This window comes from Amblyomma maculatum, chromosome 3, assembly GCF_055883805.1.
Source record: "Amblyomma maculatum isolate TAMU_Amacu chromosome 3, ASM5588380v1, whole genome shotgun sequence".
Lineage (NCBI taxonomy): Eukaryota > Metazoa > Arthropoda > Arachnida > Ixodida > Ixodidae > Amblyomma > Amblyomma maculatum.
In genome coordinates this window covers 210963820-210990034 of record NC_139346.1, presented here as the reverse complement: position 1 = coordinate 210990034, position 26215 = coordinate 210963820, and the positions used below count along the sequence as shown (strand labels likewise).

The window sequence follows — 26215 nt, the reverse complement described above, 5'->3', positions numbered from 1 at the left end:
ATCTGCGCTACCCGGCCCCTTCGCACATAAAGAAAACAAACGACAAAATACGTCGCCATCAGACGCGCCGGACAAATGCTCATCGCGGCTATCACTGGTGGGTTACAGGCTTGGTGCAAACTCCGGTAGATACTTTTCATTATGCACATTTCCTTTAGATGCATACATACCTGCAACGAAGTGTTTTTCGCACAGTCGAGAGTACGCAGTAGGTAGCTAAGGTCGGCCATTCACATCTTGACGCTTGGTGGCCATAATTGTAGCTTCACATCGTTGTTGGCCGCGGCTCGGCGAAGGAAACCTGAAAAACCGCGTCTTGCATCTTGGCGCGCTTAGAGAGTGGCAACCGTACGCGGCAGATGTGGTTGGCATCGCTTTGCCAAGCCTGTGACGGCCACCATGCCGCCCGGTGCCGCCAGCCCCCGTGCACTGGCGGCGCCGAGAAACGCCGTCGACGCCGCTCAATGTGTTTCCATCGGTCGCCGCTACGACTTCGCGCATGCGCAGAAAACTCGCGCAAAAGGCGGATTGTACAAGTGCCAAAGGCTGACACTGCACTTACCTAGGTTCAGCGTGACTGTGATGATGTTTAGTGACAGTGTGCTGTCGGTGATGCTACTAATGGAGGACGTCTGAAAAAAAAAAAGGCAGATTCATTAGGGGATGAAATATCTGTGTTATACTGAGTCAAAAATGAAAGGTGCAAGCTCACACAAAGCCATCCTTGCCTAAAAATAATCACTACAAAGTATCAGCATCATCATCTTCATCTTCAGCCAGACTATACCCTCCGCAGGGTGAAGGCCTCTCCTATACTCCTCCAATTAACCCAGTCCTGTGCTAGCTGCACCCACTTTACCCCTGCAAACTTCTTAACCTCATCTGCCCATCTAACTTTCTGCTGCCCCCTGCTACGCTTTCCTTCCCTTGGAATCCAATTTGTTAGCCTAAGCGACCATCGGTTGTCCTCTCTACGCATTACTGCCCATGCCCATTTCTTCTTTTAGATTTCCACTAGAATGTCAGTAACTTGAGTTATTTCTCTGACCCACTCTGCGCGCTTTCTATCTCTTACGTTACACCTACCATTTTTCGTTCTATAGCCCTCTGCACTGTCCTCAACTTAAGTAGAACCCTTTCTGTTAGCCTCCACATTTCAGCCCCATACGTGAGTACAGGTAAGATACTTTCCCCTTGAGCGATACCGCTAAGCTGCTAGTCATAACCAGCGAATACTTGCCAAATGCGCTCCATTTCAATCTTATTCTCCTAGTTATTTCCCTTTCATGATATGGATCTGCAGTTACTACCTGTCCAAAGTAGACATATTTGCCTATCACTTCCAGTGCTTCGCTACCTACTGTTAACTGCTGTTCTTTTCCTAGGCTGTTAAAATTTACCTTATTCTTCTGCATATTGATTTTCAAGCCTACTTTTCTGCTGTTCCTGTATAAGTCATCAATCATTCTTTGCAGTTCATCCTCTGAGTTACTTAGCAAGGCAATGCCACCAGCGGATCGCAGATTACTGAGGTATTCTCCATCGACCCTTATCCCAAAATTCTCCAATGCCAAGTCTCTGAATACTTCCTCTAAGCAAGCTGTGAAAAGTACTGGGGAGATCGTGTCTCCTTGCCTAACGCCTTTCTTTATGGGAATTTTATTACTTTCTTCATGCAGAACTATGGTTGCTGTGCAGCCGCTATAGATATCTTGCAGTACTTTCACATATGGCTCGTCTACACCCTAATTTCGCAATGCCTGTATGACCATGAAGGTTTCTTGAGTCAAATGCTTTCTCGTAATCAATGCATGCTATGTAGTATAAGGGCTGGTTATATTCCGAGCATTTTTCTATCACCTGGTAGATGGTACGGATATGATCGATAGTAGAGTACCCTTTCCGAAAACCTGCTTGATCTCTTGTTTGATTGAAGTCTAAGATTGTCCAGTAATCTTTCAAGTCCTTAGCGTCCCCTTTCTTATGAATTAAGATAATGTTAGTGTTCTTCCATTACTCCCGTACAGTCGATGACACCAGGCATTGCGTATACAGGGTAGCCAGTTTTCCTAGCATGATATCCCCACCGGTCTTCAACGAATCTGTAGTTACCTGATCCTCCCTAGCTGCTTTCCCCCTTTTTATAGTTTCTAAAGCTTTTTTAATCTCGTCCTTCTTCACTGGCGGGACTATCCTGTCCATATTCGTGATGACATTGCCCGCCTTGTCCCTTAGTGTATACATCTGATTTTTGCCTGTGTCCAATTTTCTCTTCACCACTTTAATGATGCCCCCTTCTTAAAAACATGCTCAATTTTCCCCATGTTATACTTCCCAACGTTGGCCACTTAACACTTATTGATTAGCTTTGATATCTCTGCCAGTTCTATCCTGTCTGTTGGGTTTGAAGCTTTCAGACTTTGGCGTTTCTTAATCAAATATTTTGTCCCCTTAGAGAGTTTACTGGTATCCTCCTTAACTATCCTACCACCTACTTCTACCGTGCACTCAGTAATGGTATCTCTGAAATTATTGTTGATTGCTTCTACGCTAAGGTCATCATCCTCGGTTAAAGCTTATCTGTTCTGTAGCGATTCCTGAATTCTTCTGCCCTTCCCCTCATTGCTAATTCGTTGATGGATTTCTTTCTTACTAATCTACAAAGTGTAGCCTCCAATGCAGCCGTGATGAGGGAACCTGAGACAAGCAATCTTATTTTTCAACTTGGAGCGATACAAATGTACACTCCCTTGAAAATAGATTGGACTGTCAGATATAAGGTTTTAAAGTGATATCTTCAGTACTTTTTATCTTATCTAAGCTTTTGCATATTCACATGTTGCCTGCCCATGGAAAGCCTAGCATAACAAAATTGGCTACGAGTCTGTATATGGTATTAATATTCTTTAATCTCAATTCCTTTTTTAATTTCTGTGTTCTTCTTTAAAGGGTATCATCATCATCATCATCATCAGCCTGATTATACCCACTGCAGGGCGAAGGCCTCTCCCATATTTCTCCACTTAACCCGGTTCTGTGCTAGCTGCATCCACTTGACCCCTGCGAACTTCTGAATCTCATCCGCCCACCTAACTTTCTGCCTCCCCCTGCTACGCTTTCCTTCCCTTGGAATCCAGTTTGTTACTCTCAGCGACCATCGGTTATCCTCTCTTCGCACTACATGTCCTGCCCATGTCCATTTCTTCTTCTTAATTTCCACTAGAATGTCATTAACTTGAGTTATTTCTCTGACCCACTCTGCACGCTTTCTATCTCTTAACGTTACCCCTACCATTTTTCGTTCCATAGCCCTCTGGGTTGTCCTCAACTTAAGTAGAACTCTCTTGGTTAGCCTCCACGTTTCAGCCCCATAGGTGAGTACAGGCAAGATGCAACTGTTGTACACTTTCCTCTTGAGCGATACCGGTAAGCTGCTAGTCATAATCTGCGAGTGCTTGCCAAATGCGCTCCATCCCAATCTTATTCTTCTTGATATTTCCTTTTCATGGTCTGGATCTGCAGTTACTACCTGTCCTAAGTAGACATATTCGCCTACTATTTCCAGTATTTCGCTACCTAATGTAAACTGCTGTTCCTTCCCGAGGCTGTTGAACATTACCTTAGTCTTCTGCATATTGATTTTCAAGCCTACCATTCTACTTTTTCTGTCTAGGTCATCAATCATTATTTGCAGTTCATACCCCGAGTTGCTTAGCAAGGCAATGTCATCAGCAAATCGCAGATTACTGAGGTATTCTCCATCTACCCTTATCCCTAACTGCTCCCATTCCAAGTCTCTGAATACTTCCTCTAAACAAGCTGTGAATAGTACTGGGGAGATTGTGTCTCCTTGCCTAACACCTTTCTTTATGGGGATTTTATTGCTTTCTTTATGTAGAACTATGGTTGCTGTGCAGCCACTATATATATCTTCCAGCACTTTCACGTACGGCTCGTCTACCCCCTGATTTCGCAATGCCTGCATCACCGCCGAGGTTTCAACTGAGTCAAATGCTTTTTCGTAATCAATGAATGCTATGTATAAGGGCTGGTTATATTCTGAGCATTTTTCTATCACCTGATTGATGGTATGGATATGATCGATAGTAGAGTACCGTTTCCGAAACCCTGCTTGATCCTTTGCTTGATTGCAGTCTAAGGTTGTCCTGATTCTATTGGCGATTACCTTAGTAAATACCTTATACGTAACAGACAGTAAGCTGATTGGTCTGTAATTTTTAAGGTCCTTAGAGTCCCCTTTCTTGTGAATGAGGATAATGTTTGCATTCTTCCATGCTTCCGGTACCGTCGATGACACCAGGCACTGCGTATACAGGGTGGCCAGTTTTTCTAGCACGATATCCCCCCCGTCCTTCAGCAAATCTGTAGTTATCTGATCCTCTCCAGCTGATTTCCCCCTTTTCATAGTTTCTAGTGCTTTCTTGACCTCGTCCTTCGTCACTGGTGGAACGTCTGACTGTTTTTCCCTACCGCCAATCTCACTACGGTCCTGACTACTTTGGCTACTGTAGAGATCTGTATAGAACTCCTCGGCTACTTTGACTATCTTGTCCATATTAGTGATGACGTTGCCCGCCTTGTCCCTTATCGCATACATCTGGTTTTTGCCTATGCCCAATTTCTTCTTTACCGCTTTAAGGCTTCCCCCGTTCTTTACAGCATGCTCAATTTTCTCCATGTTATACTTCCTTATATCGGCTACCTTGCGCTTATTGATTAGCTTTGATATCTCGGCCAATTCGATCTGGTCTGTTGGATTGGAAGCTTTCATACTCTGCCGTTTCTTAATCAAATCTTTCGTCTCCTTAGACAGCTTACCGGTATCCTCTTTAACTATCCTTTTATCCTTTTAAAGGGTATAGTGTGCACTTTCTTCTGGTTAGAATGCATTACGGCCTAATTACTAGTTATTAAAAAAATGCGAGCCTAAACCATAGATATGAGACTGCCTGAATATGTCAGTGATTACAACAAAACAAATGGCTTTCAAATCCATGCATTCATTGCGGTGCTGTGCTTTCCATGAGCAAGGTGATAAGCTCAAAACAAACCTTGAGAAAACAAGTTCGAAAGTTCTAAACTACCATAAATTGCCCATGTACACTGTGCTGTCTATACATTTAGTCGGAGCCCTTACAATTTGTTTTTGAGTGAAATATTTTATTACAACAAAGAAAGAGTGCTGTATATGCTGAAAAGGTAGGTTTCCTAAATTGAACTTTGTGATTTTAGCGATCTGATTGCCACTTCCCCCTTTAAGATGCTTTTTGCAAGTTTATTCTGTCTGCATTTACCCCATGCTTTCTCAATGGAAGCCAATCTGCTGCAGTTGGATACAACTCAAGCAAATGCAAATGTGGCTTTTGCCCATCAAAGGCCCTCTACCTGACGCCAATGCCATTCCCGTGAACAATCCCCTCGGACCTGCTACTACTAGGAGTGCAGGGTACGGCGAATAAAAGGAGGTTCATCACGGCTTAAATGGATCAGCCACGGCATCAAGAGGGTCACTCAACTGCACTGGCTGAAGGGCTGATATCTTTTGAGGGACACCTGCTCCCTTTTTCAGTCATATCTGACTATAGCAGTACGGCTACATTAGGCAGCTCAAAAGGACTGACAACTGATATCCAACAACAAGGATTCTTCCAGCCCAATAAAAGACCTGTTGTCAAGAGTGCTTGATACTGCAATGGTTACATCATGCCAAACCAACGTTAAACTATTTCATAAAAAAAAATTTTCTGATCACATAAGTTTTCATGCATCCGTCTGCCGGAAATGAAAATCAGTTGAGAGGAAACAAAAAAAGAGATCACAGCTAACAGAATACAAGCTTTCTCTAAACAATGCAACTGTGATTTTGGCCTCTTCCTTCACGATTTTTTAATACCTTTTCGCTGATACTTTTGTGCCACTTTTTGTACCAAATTCGAATCAGAGTTTCCCCACTTGACTGCTTCCAATATACCTATCCTATTAATATAGAGCAAGATTATTTAATTTACACCCCGATCATATGGCATGTTTCGTTCATTTGCCCGAACTTTCAATAAACTGACCTTACAATTGTTAGTGAGCCGCCACCGCACGATGCACAGCGAGCAAGCTCAGTGGAAAAAATAGAAGAGTTGTCTAGACATCCTGACGAAGAAGAAGGAGCAACCCTGGGGAGGAAGAGGACCGAGAGGAGAAGAAAGATGGACTCCGCAATGTATGGACACATGTAACATCACTTATTAGTTTAATTATTAATAAACAGTTTGCAAAAGCAGCAAAAAAAGGCATCCTGAATTTAATCTACGCATCATCAAATAATCGAAATCGCCTACACACTGACACACTAGGCAATAATGCACAAAGCAAGCACAAGAGATAGAGGTCTCCTTACCCTGCTCATGGGTGGCATCTTCTTGCGTCGCCTACGTCGGTGCCTCGCATAGATGCGCGAAACGCTGCTCTCTTCTGTAGTCGTCGAGATCCTGGTAGGATAAAGCAGCAGAGGAGTTAGTAAGTTGTAAATGTGAGGCACGTCTCGCCAAAAAGTACACCGGTCAATGAGGCTTGCATTTTAACTTAAAGTGCCTGTTTCAGAGCTTTGTGAACTGTGCTAGGCTGACAGAACATACCGACTTGTAGTCTCATCCTCTGAATCAAGGAAGCTTGTGGTCTCTATGTCACTTGTGGTTAGTACCGAGGCGGCCCCGGGCTTAGCTGCTGCATGTCCATTGGAACGACCAGCTGCAGAAAACAAACAGAATCACACCCAATTTCCCGCACAATGCTCAGTGGGTTCTATTTCAAATGGTAGCTGTAAGCACAAATAATAAAGCAACTTTAACTCCCTGATGCATACACACAATTTTTTTACCTTAGTGTATTAATTAACCACCATGTGACACACAGTGTCACACTTTGCATGCTCATAAGGTTTCTCACAAGAGTCCTCACAAAAATAACTGTAAGGGACCGACGAGGTCACAGTTGATTAGTGCAGAAGGCTTGGAAAAGCAAGCGGCTATGCACCCAGCGTGTCATGGCAATCTTACTCGTAGCATAAAATCAGGCTGATGGGAGCTAGACAGAGAGGCACTGCCTATTGCCAGATGAGGCATGAAAAGCTATTAGAGTGCTGAGTGCCATGGAGACTGCCACTCAGCGAGGGTGGTCACAGGCTGGACACAAGAGCCAACATGACACAACCGTCGCAGGTCTCTTCACGAAAACACTGCATCCAAAAAAACAGGTATCATCCGGTGCCAGGGAAAGCTGTGGTGGCGAGCAGCAAGCAAAGGAGGCGTACTCACAGAGACAGGTGCGTGCAGCAGGACCGTTTGAGCGCTCTTTTCTTTGTGCCCCTACTAAGCCAAGGGTCACATACTTTGAAATTTCTAGGAAAAGCGGTGGGTTCGAGATAGCGGCAGTCCACAATGGGAAACAATGCTGCCCTTTAGCTTTTATGGTCTTAAGAAGCGCAAGGTTTACGGTGAATGTAGGCAGCAGGTGAAATTTTGTGTGGTTTACATTCTTTTTTTTTTCGTGCAGTGAAAGAAAGTTACACTCGAACTGTCGAAGGTATGGGCGTTCCTCACCATTTGGCAGTCGAATGCTTTTAGCTGGACTCTTTTCACCTTTGTAAAATTTGTAATGAATTTGGCATTTTTGTGCATGTATCTGTGGAGAGCAGATTTCCTTTTGTTGTGAATGTAGCCATGAACCAATAATCTTGACGTTCGTGACGATTGGACATTTCTGAAGTAGGGGCTGGACCCCGAGGGCTTAAAACCAAGCCCAAGGGACCAGTCAGTTGTTCTGAGTTAAGTCTAGATGCTCTGCATCTTCGGCTATGCCGAGGAGAGAACATCTCCTCGTTAGCCAGTTCCACATAGTATCTCTGCTGTAAATGTTGTAAATATCCTCTGTATAAAGCCTCAGTCACTTTCCTTAACGTTGTGTAGTCAAGCCTTCGCTGTACCATCTCCGATGAAGCACCTCTGGAATAATCAACCTCCGCAGCAATGTATAGCCTTTATCAAAAGTTTACAGCCCAGGGGGCCTACTTCTGAGCAATAATATGTGGCTCATAATGCATTCCCAGGCTTCCATACTTGCCGACGGAAAGATTTTTCGTTCTACCCTCTCCAATGGCTAGGACTTCCACGATTATTATAGATGTCATATTATACAGCTTATAACCAAACCCTCTGAGCTGTTAACTTTTGATATAGGCTGTACAACATCCCTGATGGGGCACCACAGGTGCAAATTTTCATAAGAACCAACTTCAAAACTTCACTTTATGCTTACAGCAACGTTCACTCAGGTATAGCTAATTCTTCCCTCCAAACATGTAGAGTGCCACTTCTAAGAAATTCCTGCTTAACTAAGACAAAGGGCAGAATCCTTGCTTGTTCTGCTTACCCACCTTTGTCTCGATGACGCCCTGGTCCCCGTTGGTGGTGGTGGTGGTGCTCTGCAGGGGCAGTTTTGGTAAACAAAGAGAATGGTAGCACTATCTGCTAAGCACTATGGAAATACTGACATTAACCGGGTTCATAAACGAAACAACACTTGGTTAGGACCAATCCTGTAAGTTAACAAAAGAAAAGTCATATTTTTGTTGGAATGCTCCTTGAACGGTATTCCAAAACTTTTAATCCTATTTTCTTAAATTCCAAGCTTTAAAAAGGGTAAATGTTTTGCCTGTTATTCATCTTGAGTGCTACAGGGTGTTTGTTTATTTTTTCATTCTTATGCCCACTGATAATTTTTTGTGCTACTAGTAACTCCGAAGGAAGTTTTTATGTCACCCCAGTTTTTTTGGACTGAAGATAACCCTCAACGTAAACAGCATGGTGGCAGTACAGTTCTGCATGCTGTTTGTGTAATTTTTGCAACAAATAATTTTGACTTTAAAGAATTTGCAAAGCGACAAATAACAAGTTTCTGAACGATCCTAAACCTCCAGTTCACAATGTACAGATGTACCACATGTGCACTGCTACACTACGCTCCATTCATCAGGCATCCTACCTTCATAAGCATAACTGTGTTTCGATACATGCTTTCTGCCAGTTCCACGTAGATATTAAAAGGAAGCCATGTAAATGCAGCAAAAAGAAAAAGAAAGGAAGGAAAAGAACCCAGAGAAACTTACAGTGACCAAGTTCTGGAATATCGAAAACAAGAACAAAGGAAATAACAAAAACAGAAACAAGAGCTTTGTGGACTGACTCGAAGACGAAAAGAGAGCAACACATCGAAACTATATGAAGACTCTGAAAAGCAACCTTTACTAGGTAAAAAAGCATCTGACAGGGACCTGTTATTTTACCTTTATGGGAGCTGATGGCAGACTCTGATTCTGTAAAGCTGGTCTCTGCTACATCCCTGCAAATGCATTTGAAGTTAGTGCAACGCAACAACATGGCAAATCATGCAAACCTCTTACGTACACTTTAAAAAAAAATGCGGGAGGAAGTGTAATAGTTATTTGCTAACAAAAACGTGTCAGTCTGACGTGTTTATAAGAAACAAAATGAAACTGTCAAACATCTACGAATGAGTTGCTGTTGTGCACAACAATGTAGGCAGAAAGCTAAGAGGAAATGTTGTATAGTCATTAGCAGAACGTGAAATTTATAATAAACCATGTACACTAAATAGAAAAAGGTGTAGTCAAAACTCGATTTAATCAAACGCAATTTAATGAGACTCTGGAATTAACAAAGATATCCTGATTCTCATTCAGACGCCCATAGGGTCCAACGCCTTGACTCACTCAAAATAATGATACCGATTTCATGGTGCTTAACAATGTTATAAACCTTCTTTTGAAAAATGATGTAAAAAAGCGTCCCTTTTGTTCTCTTTAGTAAAAAAACGACGAAAAATGTATTGATAGCAAGTCAACATCAAGATCGCAGAGCGCCTTCGTCCCACTTTTACCAAACTGTGCAGTCTAAACCAGAGTTCTAAGTTAGAATTAAATTCACCAAATGGTGGGTGAAGTGGTGGATGCCCTTCATCTGCTGCGGCAGTTTGCCAAAACACACGAGGGGAAAAAAAGACGTACTGGAAGCACTTCAAACGTAAGAGGAATTTGTGTGGATGCTGCTTACAAAGAGCAGGCAAGCAAAGATCACCTACTTCTTTGCTGGGAGATAAACTTGTAGTTCCCTGAGGCTCTTGATGAAATAACAAGTTTTGCTGTTTCTTTTCATATGCGCTAGTGGAGTCGGTAGTTTCTGCAGGCCGCAATTACACTTAGCTAAAATGATACTATGGTAGCTTTGTGGCTACCATTGCACCATATAATCGAATGTATTGAATTAAGTGACTGAAAAATGCCACACTCAATTTAACGAAGTAATTTGCGGCTCCCCTCAACTTTGTTAAATCGAGTTTTAATTGTAGTTAGCTGATAAGGTCAGGCTGGATCAATAACTTAGAGCCAGCATTGCAGTAGCCCACTATTTTAAATCAATGCTAATGAAACTAGGGAAACTTCAGCGATAAAAAGCACAAACTTCCTGAGCAAACTATGTACTCAAAAGCTATTATACAAACAATAAGTTGCTAGTCATTGGCCTCTTAAACTTTGTCACCACCAGTACATAGCATATGCTCTAAATCTATAATGAATGTTAATATCTATATCTACACCTTAATTTAAATACCGAATGAAGATATCTGAATACCGAATGAAGAGTTAGCACCTTTACCATGAAACAACTTTCTATGCCTTTGCCAGGAGTTGTTTGTGATCACATTAGGTTTCACAATCTTAAATAAAACTACGTGGAAAAAACTAAGTTACTCACGGAAATGGACGCTGTCGGTGTGTTTCGGTTCCCTCAGAGACAATGCTACTCCCATCTGCTGCAACGAGCTGCAATTCAAAAGGCATCATCAAGGTAAGTGTCAAGCGCACTCGCTATTTCTACTGGCCAGCTGTTCCAGCAATGGTGGTGCCACCAAGCGGCCTCTTATTGCAGCAGGGAGCTGGTGACTGCTGTTCATGGTGTGGCCGACTGCAGTGGTTTGGAGCATAAAAGATGCGACTAATCTTTTGCTATTCCATAATGTGCAAACCAATGTTCAACAAAGCATGGATATTGTTCCTGCCCCCGAGCAAAGGGGCCCAAAGCCCCGATTAGGTTTGCTTGGCCGGACTATAAGACGTTTCGACCCGACGACCAGCGCGATTTCTCAACGACATATTTTGTTGACGCCATGAGCCACGTCTTCAATGCATTCATGCTCGCAAATCGCATTAGATGGGGGCTCAATATCATGCTGCCACAGCTGGACAAAAGCACAGCAGTGCTTAAACACAGATGATATGCAGCATATTGGTAATGTCATTCAAGGTGGACATGCAAGAGAAGGAATTCTTTTTTTCGCTCATTTACGATTGTCATTCAGCTTTAGTCGACTGTGATTCATAATCAAGTGGTTTATTGAAACATAATTAAAAATGAAAAAAATACACGACCGTGCCTTTCTGGCTGTACCATCTCTGCTATATAGCGATATGAATTGCACAATGAGCCTGAGTAAGCGCATACATTTCTTGACAAATGTCTTCCTCTCACTCGATTAAGGCACTTTTCTCCTGCTAGTGAAAAATACACTTCAAGTGGCGATTTAAGCTGTTCCATTAAGCTTAAATGACCCTTTGGCTGCTGCTTCAAACAATAGCATACACTAGCGGCCTCTTATTGCAGCAGGGAGCTGGTGACTGCTGTTCATGGTGTGGCCGACTGCAGTGGTTTGGAGCATAAAAGATGCGACTAATCTTTTGCTATTCCATAATGTGCAAACCGATGTTCAACAAAGCATGGATATTGTTCTTGCCACCAAGCAAAGGGGCCCAAAGCCCTGATTAGGTTCGCTTGGCCGGACTATTAGAGCATATGTGACTAACACGCAGCAGACTAACCATTACACACTTGGTATGTGGGCAGCAACAAATAAATATACATGATAGCTGGGCAGAAATATGTCACAAAAGAGTAAATTGCAGAGAAACTACAGTTTGAAGTGTTTGTTGCATCTTACTGTGGCAAGTTTAGTACATGCATTATCACTGATGAGAGTATCGCAGCACTTAGACTAGTGATTCCATGCATGCTCATGTCAATGAATATTTATTTCAAGTCTATAGTGCAGCCACTCTCTTGCAACGCCTCTTATTTATGATGACATACTGCTGATGACACGTTAAAAAACAGCCCCACTTGTCAAGACACACACAACATGGCTGCGGTGCTATTACTGGCTCTTTCACCATGCCATACTGCTGCCGTGCCACCTATACAAGCTGAAACGACCGAATAGTTGAATATGTAGCATAACCTTTGCCACGAAGTCGGTCACCACAGTGTATGGTTTTCGGAGGACATAATATGCATTTCTGAAGCTAGAAATTAAATAGATTTGCATTACTATAGTGCAAACAAACTTCAATGAGATGAATAATTCCAGCTAAAAATGCAGCCCCAGCCGACGCCCATAAACTCTACAATGATGGGTGCTCGTTACTTCGGACATGAGTAGGCTCACAACTGTTGAGATATGATCGTCTAGCCAGCGGTCATCCAAATAGAGCTCTCTGAACCTGAATGACTTACAACAATGGTGTCCGCCGTGCGCGACGATGATCTGAAGTCCCCGATGGTCCAAAGATAGCCCACTGATACGTTCTGGCACATGCATCGGCCAGTTATGCCGTTTATGCTTTGCATGTCACTGGTGTTTCAGTTTTATTTTGGGATGGCACAAGTCTATTAAAAAAACTACATATATTTATCTCATACATCCATGTGCTTTACTACGCCTTGATTACACTCACTAGTCTCGTTTTGAGGATGCTTCGTCGTACGTGCTTCTTCATGGCACAGTGTGGTGAAGTATCCTCGAAATTTGAGAGGCATCAATGTTACAACTTTGAACTGAAAAAGGGCCCGTGCAGACACTGACAATTCTGAAATAATTTTTCAACATTCTGGATTGTGCATTCAAAGAAAAGCACTCGGTTAAACCATGATACATCATTTTAACTTAGCTGTCATCTAAAATGTAGACACCCATATTTCTGCGGGTCACTAGACAAAAACCAAAAAATTGCCCTGCCGCAATGATGCAGTGGGTAGGATGCCCAACTACTGTGCCGGAGTACTCGGGTTCGATTTCGGTGGAGGCGAAACGAAGAGCCATCGGTGTGATGTGCGATGTCAGTGCATGTTAAAGATCCCCAGATGGTCGAAATTACTCCGCAGCCCTCCCCTACGGCGCCTCTTTCTATCCACTTTCACTCCCACCTTCCTCTCTTCCCTTACAGCACAGTTCAGGTGTCCACGGGACCAAATGTGACAGATGCTGCGCCTTTCCCTTTCTGTGAGCCAATTATTATCATTAGATAAAATTACCGTGATGTAAATAGTTTCCTGCTCTTTAGGGACATTCGATAATTTGAACTTTGGGATAATTTGTGTATTTTTCTTGGTCTCTTCAAAAGTGAATTAGCAAGACTTTACTGTATATTATGAATAGCACATCACTCACCCATGAAACTACCCGGCCATTGAAGCAAGGCAACCGGCAGTCATCCTCAACGATTTCTTCCTTGACCACACTGCAATGACACGAACAGAACAACAGAGACATGAAAAACATGAACAATATATTTCATCATCAGCTGGACTATGCCCATCGCAGGGCAAAGGTCTCTCCTATATCCCTCTAATTAAACCGGTCCTATAGATCTTTCCACAAAAGTGGTCATGGCAGCTGCTATATTGGATGCTGGATTGTGCTAATAACACAGTGAAAATTGAGAATTCTTCCACCGAACCCGCCCCACAGCTCAGTCAAACCAGTTTCATTGAGGCTCGCGGAAAGGTCTATACTAGTTGCATCCATTTGACTCCTTCAAACTCCTTAACCTCACTCTGCCCACTTAATTTTCTGCCACCTCTGCTACATTTTCCTTCCCGCGGAATCCAATTCACTACCTTGAGTGAACACCGGTTATCCCCTCTTTGCGCTGCATGCCCTGCCCATATCCATTTCATCCATTTCTTCTTCTTCTTTATTCCAACTAGAATGTCACCCGCCGCGGTGGTGCAGTAGTTAGGGTGCTCGACTACTGTGCCCAAGGATGCAGGATCGAATACCTGCCACGGCGGCTGCTTTTCGATGGAGGCGAAAAGCTAGGTGCCCATGTGCTGCGTGATGACAGTGCACGTTAAGAACACCAGGTGGTCAAAATTTTTAGAGCCCTCCATTACGGCGTCTCTCATAACCTAAGTCATTTTGGGACGTCCAACCCCATAAACTAACCAAATGGAATATCATAACTAGAGTTATTTCTCTGACCTACTCTGCACGCTTCCTACCTTTTAACATAACACATATCATTTCCCGTTCCATAGCTCTCTGCATTTCCCTCAACTTAGGCAGAACCCTTTTTTGTTAACCTCTATATCTCAGCCCCACAGGTGAGCATCGGTAAGATGCAACTGTTATATACTTTCCTCTTGAGCGGTACTGGCAAGCTGCTAGGCGTGATCAGTGAGTGCTTGCCAAATGCACTCCCTCTCAATCTTATTCTCCTAGTTACTTCCCTTCCACTGTCCAGACCTGTGGTTACTACCTGTCCTAAGTATACATATCCGCCTACCACTTCCAGTGCTTCGCTCTCTATTGTAAACTGCTATTCCTTTCCGAGGCTATTGAACATTACCTTAGTCTTCTGCAAATTAAATTTTAGACCTACCTTTCTGCTTATTCTGCCTAGGTCATGATTTGTTCTTTGCAATTCATCCCCTGAAAGCAATGTGATCAGCAAATTGCAGATTACTTGCAGATCACAAATCAACCCTTAACCCTATCTGCTCCCAAGTCTCTAAATACTTCTAAGCAAATGGCGAATAGTACTGGGGAGGCCGTGTCTCCTTGCCTCACCTTTCTTTATGGAAATTTTATTACTTTTGTTATGAAGAACTATGGTTGCTATAGATGACTTCTAGTATTTTCACATATGGACATTTAAATGGAGATAAGCAAGAAGGCACCGGTGGCTACATAGTTATTGAAGCCATGTGACTGAGGAGGACCAGTTTTTATTACAGCTACACTGCATAGCCTGGAACCTATGTGTGTAACTATAGAGAACACACATACAGTTAGTTTCACAATACAACCACAAACTACCAAGGTGTAGCACCGAGCCACAGCAACACCGATGGTATTTGAATATTTTGGATGTATACTTTTGTAAGGATATTTGGAGAAGCAGTGAACAGTAGTGTAAATATTCGATGCGTAATGAACACTACTGAGTTTAACTACTATATTTTTTGATGCCTGGATGCAAGTGGCAAAAGGAGCCAGTTTCAGTTTCTTGGAGGCTACTGAGTTTCATGCATTTTTACCTTTGACAGATAAACAAGCACCAGTGTAATGTACCCCAAAATCACTTCACTGAATATCAAGACATGCAGCTTTTTGACACATGAACAAGTAAACAAATGCAAGGAGCCCAAAGCTATCCAAACACTAAGTGACAAACTGAAAAGATTTCTACTTTCCTACTGGTCAACACTTAATATAATAACTATACCTCTTCATATTTCAGTATTTGTATGCCACAGTTTAAAGACAGGAGCCATTTTGTATCATTGCAAGTGACTTCTAAAAATTCAGTTTCATGACCTCAACATATTTCTACTGCCAACCTTGTATTTATGACATCAAGGCTACCTGCCCATTATTATTCACTACATGGAAAATGAACAAAATTAGAGCTCTTTTCTAGTCGTACCAGAAACATTACCTGAAGTTGCAGCTTACAGACACCACTCTAGTCATTTAATGCACGCATGAGAGCTTTCCTGGCAATGTGTGTGACATCATCCGCTGATAATTCATGACGTCTTGCGTTGGGTGCAGACCTAGCTTAGGCTTCAGTTTCCTGTAGCTTTGTTTTCTAACTTATTTTCAAAAATAATTCATTGCCAAAAGAGACAGAAAGGTCCAAGGAATACAATTCAATCAACAACTGAAAATCTCAAAAAATCTTCCAGAGTTGCCCTTTAGGACAGCAGTCGGGAGAATGCACTTTTACTGATATCCACCAATGAATTCGTAAAAGGGAAGTGGTATTTCACAATGTCACAGCTAGAGGTTGGACTTTTTGGTTTAAAGGGATAAACACCGAAAAATGTATGCCAAACTCGTTTTTCAATATTTGGTTTTAACCAAAAGAGGTCAATATTCTTGCATGCAATGTGCAGCTAGATGGCTGTTGCATCTGAGCTACAATTAGCAAAAGGTGAAAAGAACTTATCTGAAAACTAGCAGTGTGATGCGACGCTGGCGCTGTAGGATAAGCAGTGCAGTTTGTGGGATTTGATGAACTACTTTGCTTTGATGACTATCTTTTCAATTTTTTATTTAAATAGTGGTCAAACAGTAAAAGCGAAGTAGAAGAGGTGATTAATATAGGCACTTATAAACAACTGTTGGATTCAGGTTTACTAGGCTCTGCGTGATCGGAGCAAAACTGGTTACTTTTATTTTTATTTATTTATTTATTATTATTTTTTTTTTCAGTTTGTAACCATAGACAGTATAGTTTTTGTCTACCAACAGTCATCAACAACTTTGCACATAAACTGTTGCAAAAAGGGCTCCTTTGGCGTCACCATATTGCTTGCTGGGCTGCTGTTTGTCCATGATATCAACATGATGGAAGCAGTAGCAGAACAGGTTTGCAATAGATCAGAGAGAAGGCGTTTCGACATTCGCCTCACCCGATGCAAAGGTCTATACACACAGGTTTGGCATCAAGGTGTAAGTCACTGCAGTTAGGATTGGTTAAATTTTGTTTCCATTTTATTTCAGATGAAAATTGAGATAGAATGTATCCCTACATTCATGAATGTTTGCACTTATTAGTATATTCATATGCTGCAACAATTTTCACCTCCTTAGCTGACGAAAATCCACACATGGATAAAGCAAATCTGTGTTTGGTTTAGCTTTGAAAACTGCTATAGCTGCAATGGCAGCTGGTCAAATACCACAGATCCATTAAAATTAGTGACAAAGTCAATAATGAAAGGCATAATATAAGTTAGTGTTCTGACCAATCTTCAAAATAAACATGCTGAAGTAAAAAGCTTTCCACAGTAGCAACAAGTCCTTGATTAAAGCAGAATGTCTGCTTATAAATGACTTGCACATGTCAAGGCTGCTACTTGCTACCATAAATAGTGTCTGTAGTCTGTGGTTTGGATTAACTACAGCCACATATTTGAGCGACAGTGCCACTAAGAAAGATGGCAAAAATGTGCATGGAACACCGATGGACCTACGTACCTGTAGCTTTTATGCAATCTATTTCGTGTTATTCAGAATGTGGTGTTTTTGATGCCATCATATGATAGTTATGTCAAAATTTGTGACCATAGATTGCACCTGCTTGGTCAGTCATGACTGAACGTGATCGCCTTTATTTTAGATTGCTCCACGCAAGAACAGCAAAAGTTCTAAACTACTTCACTTTGTGGAATAAATACCAGGTCTCATGGCAATACAAGCCAAGGTAATATACAAAAGCAGCACTTTGATGATGTAACTCGCGGAAGACTTTTTTTTTTTTTTTTTTTTTTTTTTTTTTTTTTTTTTTACTTTCTAGCGCAAACCATGTAGAAAATACGCCACGAAAGTGCCGTTCAAGAAAAGTGCGGTTTCGAGGTAGTGTGTGCTCTACATATATCGGTGAGCGGTTTGCGCTATGCTCAGAAAGTGTTTTGGGTGCCCTTTGGTCAACACTTTCTGTACACATTGCATACGTGCACAATTTATTAGCGCTGAATACGAATAAACCGTGCAACCGACAGTGTGATTCATGCTTCAAGTATCTGCGCGTTGTCTCAAGTGCACCACACGCAGCGGCGGCTGTGAAAGGGCAAAGCGAGTCTATCAGCATCAGAAGCTGAGGAACATTAGCGGGGTAAGCGCAAGCGTGCATTTTGGACCGGCATGTGTTTTCAAGCCGCTTACCCGAAATCATCATCCATGGACTTGAAGAAGAACTTGTAGTTGGGTCTATTGAGGACATTTTTGAAGTCCGCGAGCGTCACGCGCTCGGGTGGCACAGGGACCTTGACGAGGTAGGGAGTGTCCTCGTCGTCGATGTGATAGATGATCTTGGTCTCTTCCATCTCGCGACTCGCTAAACTAGCATCTCAAAGGAGCTCCACGCCAATATGGCGATAAGCCTCAGCAGTGCGTGAACACCACTCCGCAGACCACGACGGCTAGCTCCATCACAAGCCACACCTTAAGGCGCCCGCGCGTAACGGAGAGCACGGTCGCCCTTCCGTCCAACATCAGCTGTCAGCTGGAGCCCGCATGTGCAGTGGCGTCCATCCGCCTCGTCAAGACTAGCAGTGCAAACAACCGCAACACCAGGCACTCCGATCACTGTGGGACGGACTCTTGCTGCAATGTCCGGGCCGCCGATGAGCGAGGAGAGAATACAAGCCGATGTCGTTCAGACGCAGTTCACGCTATTCTAGCTCTGACTTTTAAACAATCGCGTTATTAAAGTCTTTTACGCTCTCAAACATAAATAATCAACGCTCTACCGCTGCACTCACTCACGCGCTTCGAACGGGAGCAAACCTTGTTGGTCTTGTCACTTGCACTAGCGTCACTAGCGTCCGCCAGGGACAAAAGTTGCGACCTCCGCGGCGGCGACCACTCGGATAAATCGGATAAAGTGAGCTTTAACTCGGACTTGTTCGCGCGCACAGCATGTAGTACATCACATGAACTTTAATTTCGTGCTAAAATTATTTATGCAGCAGTAGAACATAACACTTTTCCTAACATCAGTCGCCTAGCACACTCCCGCAATCAGTCAATGTCAGTCTTTAAAAATCGCAAAGTTCTATTTAAATTTATACAATGTAAATGTATATATTTTTATAAATTATAGCTTTATTTAATTGATCTGACTAATCAGAGACAACTTCATTTATAAATAATGTGCTACTTGTTTTTAAACTTTGCTAGCGCCATCTGCTATAACCCCTACTTGATTTCACAAATGAGCACACAGCAGCAGTCCTTTTTGTGTCTGGGTTCGCGTTCTGCGTGAATGTTAGCGAGATGAAGGTGAGTTTCTTGAAATTTTCTTATGAAATAAATCTTCATTTCTGAAAATATCAGTCATACTGGTATAAGAGAAGGGCTGTAGTTTAAACAGTATGACATATTATGCCAATTTTACTCTTAATAGCTGTGATTCTTCGGATTGCCGGACGGGCCTGTTCTGAATAGTGTGCTTGTCGGGTTTAACTTGCCTGCTATTTTCCAGTAATCAGTGCAGAAGGAAAATGTTGCTGTTGCGACGGACCAAATTTTGCATCTGCCAGTTCGAACTTATTGCTGTGTTTGTTGTATTTGTTAATGCTTGAACGTTAAATGTAATAACTTGTGTTGCGTCGACTGATGCGTTCTTGCCATTTCAATTTTGGTTCCAGATTTGTTGACAGTACCATGATCTGCGTTCTGTTTTGCTTTTCGTAATTGTGTAGCTGAACATCTCCTATCCAGCCACCGGGTGCCAGAAACTCATCGAAGTTGACGATGAAAAGAAAGTACGCATCTTCTATGAAAAGCGTATGGGCCAGGAAGTCGAGGCCGACTCCCTCGGCGATGAATGGAAGGTGAGTCTTCTTTTCTTTTTGTGCCCGTGTAAATTCTAAAGCTGCTGAAATAGCCCATGCTATACATTAAGACTGTAAAGCTGCTGCAAACGAATAGGGTGTAGTTTTAAACCGTTAGGTGCTTCGTGACGCTGACTTGGGAAGGCCTTCAAACTGCCATAAATTTCCTGTGAATATAAAATAGCGCCACTTCGCTTGTTAAACCTTCAGTAATTTTCATAGTTTTGGTTTGCACTTGAACATAAACACAACTCAGCAGCTGCCTGTGAAGGGATGCTGCCAGATAAATTTAGGTGGGCTCCTAGTAACTTTAATCGTGCGCATGTCATACCTTCACAGCAACCAATCAGTCGGCACTGTTATGAACTGGTATGAAGCAGCATGCAAAAGAGCGTATTTCAATTAAAACATTATCCACAATATGTCGAGGGGAGTATATTAGTTTATTCTTAAAAGGTTTGCTTAAAGTAAATGGTCGCTGTAATACTTACACAAGTTGCATATTGAAATAAGATTTGTTCATCAACACTGGCAGAACTATTTGTATGGGTAGCACCAGTAAAGTCTTGTCATGCTTGTGAAAGAGTGCTTGAGCAGTACACACCGGATGAAGAACAAAACAGCCCTTGCTCTTCTGGTAAAGGGCTTATGCCCATCTGGCCTGTCGATGTGGCTCTACGCTCCAGCATACCCCATAGTACCCAGCAGCAGTGTTTAGCTTCATTTGCAGGGTAGTGTACTGCACGAGCACTACACGGGGCTTTCGAAGTCTGAAGGACATTACTGCTCAGCTTTGAGTGTTAATGTTTCCTTCTATAGTGGTGCATTAATCATTAAGCTGTATGTACAGAGTTAGAGTTCATGGCTTATGGGAAAACGCACAATATACTTTGTTTGCACTAGTGCGCAGATGTACCACGCCAATGTCACACTGTCAGCCGTCATGCTTGCTGTGTGCATAGCATAAAAACTTGCCACTCCTCCTTTGCAAGTATCCTTTCTTTGCATTAGGATGGCTTGCTTATCACTTCCATATTGCTGCTTGTAGTCCACATGCATCTAAAATTAGGCCAGTAGTCACTGTGCATGGTAGCTGCATAAAAATGCGTTATAAACACCATTCAGGGTATGCAGGTTCGCACTGCTCGAGCCAAGGTCGAGAAACAGTTGCAGCAGGGAATGTTTGTGGATTGGGTTCCTCTCTATACAATAATCAAAGCTCGGATAGTGGTCAGTAACAGCATCTCACCCGAGAACCCAGGAAGCCCCATGTGGTTTTAGTGCATTATACAGGGAAGGAGGCCTTGCACAATGGCTGTGTGGCAGGTCCGTGGTGCTCTTTGCATCGCCGTTGTCAGCGTTCCTGTGCAGAACCTTTGATTGCCAGCTGTCCAATATAGATATGCTGCTTCAGACTTTAATCTCAGGGTTACCTGCGAACATTGTGCATAAAGTGGATGATAAGTAACTACATGACGGGCAGCAACACTTCCTTGAAATTCGGATGGAAACATATTAACTCATCCTGCATTATGCCTTGAAATCTATTCTTAGGACATATGCTTTATTCTTGAAGTTGTGGGCAACCAGGTTGTTTTCCTTTTTGTTCTAAATGATGGAAGATCAGGGTTTGCACTAGGGCAATAGTGAAAGCTCATCACTTGGCACCGCAGCCTCCCTACCTAAGCTTTATCATAAAATTTAAGTGCTGTGTTGTCACTATATTAAGTGCAGACTGTCAGCAATCAGCTACTATGTACTTTCACGTCTATTCCGGCACACAGTGTAAAAAATGAACTTTTTTTTGCCTGTAATGAGAGGCTTTTTGTGAGTCCACTGCTGCGACCATGTAAAAAAAGAAAGGAAAGTACTCCGATATGGTAACAGTAGAGAGATTTAGCAGGGTGGAGACATATTAACATAAATATATACCAGTTTACCAGCTGACTCCTACACATGCGTGCTGACCACACCATCCCCTCTGCTGCTGCTTGCATACACTGCAGGCATCCAGTAAGCAGGTATGCTGAATCTTGCTAATAATGATTCCCAAATCCGGCTCTCCGGTTTCACAGAAGCACTGGCCACGATCTACTGGAATAGAGCGGAACTCAGCCCACATTGTCGTTGGGCATGCTTGTCGACCTCAGCTTGAATAGCAGTAACTAGCGTAGCTGCCCATCTGAAGCGGCATTTATTCACGGCACAAGCATCTATTGTACACAGCAACTACTGACTGAAAATTCTATGCGCATTCAAGGCTGCAGTCTAAATGCGGCATTTGAGAACAGCATGCTTGTGAAGCAGGAGTTTTATCTGCCACTACAAATATGGCGGCCAGCAACACTTTATTGCAGCCGCATGGCTGTATGTCAGTGGCTTTCACCTATAGCTGCGATGGCAGCTTTTTGCTGAGGAGAGGAAATTCCAAAATTTGGTGAGTGTCGGTGTGGCTAGGCCAAAGAAGTGCTTAGGGGGGATCAATGCAAGGGTCTTGGTTAAGTTTGTCCACTCTTAGTTTAAACATGGTCGCTGTCTTCATCTTCAAAGTGCCATTGCACCGATTGTGGCCACGTATCAAAGCAAAGTGAGGCAAGCACAGGAGGAGCTTGCTTCGCACGGCCTGCCACTTAGCTTCAGTGGCGGTTTCAATGACTGACCCCGTTCAGAATAGAGTGGAGACTGCAGTGAATAACTATATGTTGCTAATGGCTATATTCGAGTACAAACTATTCCGTGCTGTTTTCATGTGGGTAAGGCAAGACATGTGGAAAACTGGAAAATACTAGGCAAATTACCTTTAGCCAAGGTTTATTTCCTTTTTGTGATCTTGGACTGTGTTAATGCATTGGATTCTTTTGCGACATTTATCTCATGTGTGGTGCCTGAATGGTGTGTGCAATGGCGTGTAATGAATTCTGCAGGGCTATGTGGTGCGCATCTCTGGAGGCAATGACAAGCAAGGGTTCCCCATGAAGCAAGGTGTACTTACAGCTGGCCGTGTGCGCCTGCTGCTGTCCAAGGGCCACTCATGCTACCGGCCGCGTCGTACCGGCGAGCGCAAGCGCAAGTCTGTGCGTGGCTGCATTGTTGACTCCAACCTTAGCGTGATCAGCTTGGTGGTCAAGAAAAAGGGTGAGCAGGAGATCCCCGGCTTGACTGACACGACATTGCCCCGCCGCCTCGGACCCAAGAGGGCAAGCAAGATCCGCAAGCTGTACAACCTGTCCAAAGAGGATGATGTGAGGCAGTATGTTGTGCGCCGCCCTCTAGCTGTCAAGGAGGGCAAGAAGGCACGCTCCAAGGCACCCAAGATCCAGCGGCTCATCACTCCGGCTATGCTGCAGCACAAGCGTCGCCGTATTGCTCTCAAGAAGAGGCGCACCCAGAAGCGCAAGGAGGAGGCAGCTGACTATGCTCGCCTTCTGGCACAGAGAGCCAAGGAGGCCAAGGAGAAGCGGGCAGACAAGATCCGCCGCCGCCGCTCTGCTTCCCATGGCCAGAGCCAATCATCCACCCAGGCCTAGCAGGCCACTAAAATAAATACCAGGCTTTGAATCTGTGACTCTGGCTGCTTTGCTTGAAGTATATATCGCTTGCAGTAACCACAAGCCTGCCAGTAACCACAAGCCTGCCATTTGATTCATTCCAGACAATTTTCTCCTGTGGTGCTCTGGTGATGTGATCTTGGGGTAGCCTAATGGAGATGTTTGCTCTTGCTAAACTGCATGGAAAGAAAGGCCTGGTATCATAAGTGGTATGTCAGGCCTGGTTTTGTGTATGTGCTGCCCTGCAAAAAGCCATAAATATGGCTTTAGCGGATATCTGGTTTATGTGCTAAGTGTGTACTGAAGTGGATGGCACTGGGAACTGTGCCAGCAGTTGCTGAGATGTATTGCTAAAAGCACTACGCAGGGGTGGCGCAGTGGTTACGGCACTCAACTACTGTGCCCAAAGACGGATCGAATCCTGGCCTCAGCGACTGCTTTTTGATGGAGGCCGAAAGCAACGTGCCCGTGTGCTGTGCGATGCCAATGCACGTTAACCCCAGGAGGTCGAAATTTTCGGAGTCCTCAACTATGGCATCTCTCACAGCCTGAGTCGCTTTGGGACGTTAAGCCCCACAAAGCAAGCATTGCTAAAAGCTGATCACTGCTACACAGTGCAGGGAAGTACAAGAAATGTGCTTTTGTTCAAATGAAATGGCAGCATGCGAAATGTCTTTCACTCTGCAAGGAGCTGTTATGCATTAATTTATGTAACCCTTTTCATGCTTGTACAGCAAGGTTCCCTAGAGTGCACTCCCCTAAAGTTTCGAACCTTGCTACAAAGCATGAAGGTGCTACCTGAAAATGCACTCTGGATGTTGACAGATGCCTGCACAGTTCACTTTAGATGCTCCCTGTCAAACTTCCAGTGTAGGGTGACTAATTGCTACATTACCTGTTTTTGTTTCAACATTCTGTTAGGCGCATGAGGCTGGCAGCATGCTGTGACTTCAGTGGCTTTGGAGCCTTAGTGAAAGGAGTGCGTGTGTGTACAACTACACTGGTTTTGTAAAACCACATTTCTACAGACACTTCTTTGAAATGAAATTGCACCAAATTGTTGAAGTGTGACTTCGAACTTATTGGCACGTCATATGTATGCTCTCTAATTACTGCATCTGCTTTGCAGTTGTGTTTATCAGCACTACATTATTAGGTCAACCTGACTACCATAGTTTTTAGCAGGTGATGAAAGTTGGGAGGGGGCGCATCTGGGGGAAAGCACGCGGCGGGATCTTGCGTGGTCACTAGGGAGCGATTATCGAGCAGAGCGGAAGCCGCTGGACAAATAAAATTCAATAGAAAGAGGTGTCGAAATGCCAATGATTGACTATGCTAATTAAGAAAGTTTAGCGTGTAATGGATCGATTATTAGTAATTAAAAATGGAAGGTGAAAAAGAGACTTCAAAGGTGGCGGAATGCTTATAAAAAATGCTGATGCTAATTAAAAAGTGATCACTGGAATAATTTAAGCGGTTAGAAAAAGTGGCTCAAGGGTGTCAAATTGCTCGAATGAAAGTAATATGCTTGTACTAACAGTGTAATTGATCAACTAATTGAAAAAGATGCGTTCAGGGGTGTAAATTGGTGAGAATGGAAAGTCTGTATGATGATGCCAAGTATCAGTGTATGAAGAATTGAAAAAAAAAAAGTTGAGAAACCTTGGTCCGTGTGTGTGAAACGCTCTATCGCGTCAAACTGTTCCCTTAACGGCGGAGCTTACAGGGCCCATGAAGAGATTACGGAAACCAGGAACCGCGCAATAAGCATCCCATCAATCGTCGCCATAAAGCAAAAATTCTTCAAGCTGCTTTTATTAACCCTGGAGATGTGGGCCATCGAAATTGATGCTCCTCTCCCCCCTCAACTCAGTCCATACCGTCGCGCAAGGAAGAACGTCACGACGGCGACCCCAACTCGACCCGTCCTGGCCTGGGCTGGGCTCGGGTTTCAAACGATGGGCCCGGGCCGGAAAATCAGGCCCGTGCAGTGCTCTAGTTATGATTACCAGCTGCCAAAGAGGGCTACCTGACTCGACTAATAATACAACATACTGAGTGAGCTATCAACTTCAAGAAACGCTTTGTGTAAATCACGTTATGAGGTGGGTGACAAAAATACTCATGAAGATGCGGATTGATTTGTGTTTTGCTGCCACACAGTTTCTCTGTGGCTCTGCTACAAATTGAATAGAAAACAGCGCAAAAGACAAGCACCAAAACAGAACCACAGGATGAGTGCTGTCCTTGTAAGCGCTGCTACAAAGCTTGCGTAATGTTGCTTTCAGCGACGCTTGTCTAGGCACACCTTACGATGTTTTGATTGTGGTTGAATAGCAATATGATTATTGTCCTTTAGTGTAATCCTTAATTATTTCCTAACGTTTATAAAAAAACCTGTGAAAAATTGCATATTATGGAGGTCGTTTTCCAAATTTTATTATGCACTACACTCAAGCTAGATAGAATTACTACCAGTTAATTTTTTGCTTGCATTTAAACAAAAGAGCCAATTATGCCCACAAGGAACAAACTAATGTGCAATGCAAGCTGGTAGATCTAGGGCTGGCAGTGAACGATGCACTGAAAATAGTGCGAATTAATGCTCGAGTAACCGTTCGCTGTCAGTCACAGATATGCGACACATATAGTAGGTATATGCCTTTAAGAAGAACAGAAAGCTGGGCGAGTTGGTTGTTATCCATTATTTAACAGAGCGAAAAAAACGAGGACGTTAACACACACAACACGAGCGCTGACTTTCAACTAAAGATTTATTATCACGAACGACATTTATACATAATCCCACCAAAACACGCACGCACACACACACACGCACACACAACACTTATCCTATTTTTTTGTCAGCTCCTAATTCTTATTTTCCAGGTAATTTTT

The 26215-nt window shown here is 43.2% G+C and overlaps 2 protein-coding genes across 4 annotated transcripts in view; one reads left to right on the top strand and one right to left on the bottom strand.

Annotated features, from left to right (window-relative positions):
* The window catches only part of LOC146197623 (segment polarity protein dishevelled homolog DVL-3-like), a 49144-nt gene extending 30213 nt beyond the window's left edge, over positions 1-18931 (bottom strand). For 2 of the 3 annotated variants that reach the window (XM_084599526.1, XM_084599527.1), the window contains exons 1-8: positions 18097-18931; positions 13591-13660; positions 10845-10912; positions 9356-9411; positions 8447-8494; positions 6651-6762; positions 6413-6503; positions 563-632 (exon numbers count right to left, since the gene is read on the bottom strand). In XM_084599526.1, coding sequence (XP_084455652.1) covers positions 563-632; positions 6413-6503; positions 6651-6762; positions 8447-8494; positions 9356-9411; positions 10845-10912; positions 13591-13660; positions 18097-18257 — 676 coding nt within the window. In that variant the 5' untranslated portion in view covers positions 18258-18931. The remainder of the gene's footprint in view (positions 1-562; positions 633-6412; positions 6504-6650; positions 6763-8446; positions 8495-9355; positions 9412-10844; positions 10913-13590; positions 13661-18096) is intronic. The other variant, XM_084599528.1, reaches the window with a different exon arrangement.
* Positions 18932-19096: 165 nt separating this feature from the next.
* On the top strand, positions 19097-23327 carry RpS6 (ribosomal protein S6). Its single transcript, XM_084599529.1, has 3 exons — positions 19097-19215; positions 19638-19769; positions 22694-23327. Exons 1-3 carry the CDS (start codon positions 19210-19212, stop codon positions 23294-23296), a joined length of 741 nt encoding a protein of 246 aa, XP_084455655.1. The 5' UTR covers positions 19097-19209; the 3' UTR covers positions 23297-23327.
* The last annotated feature ends 2888 nt before the right edge of the window (positions 23328-26215 follow it).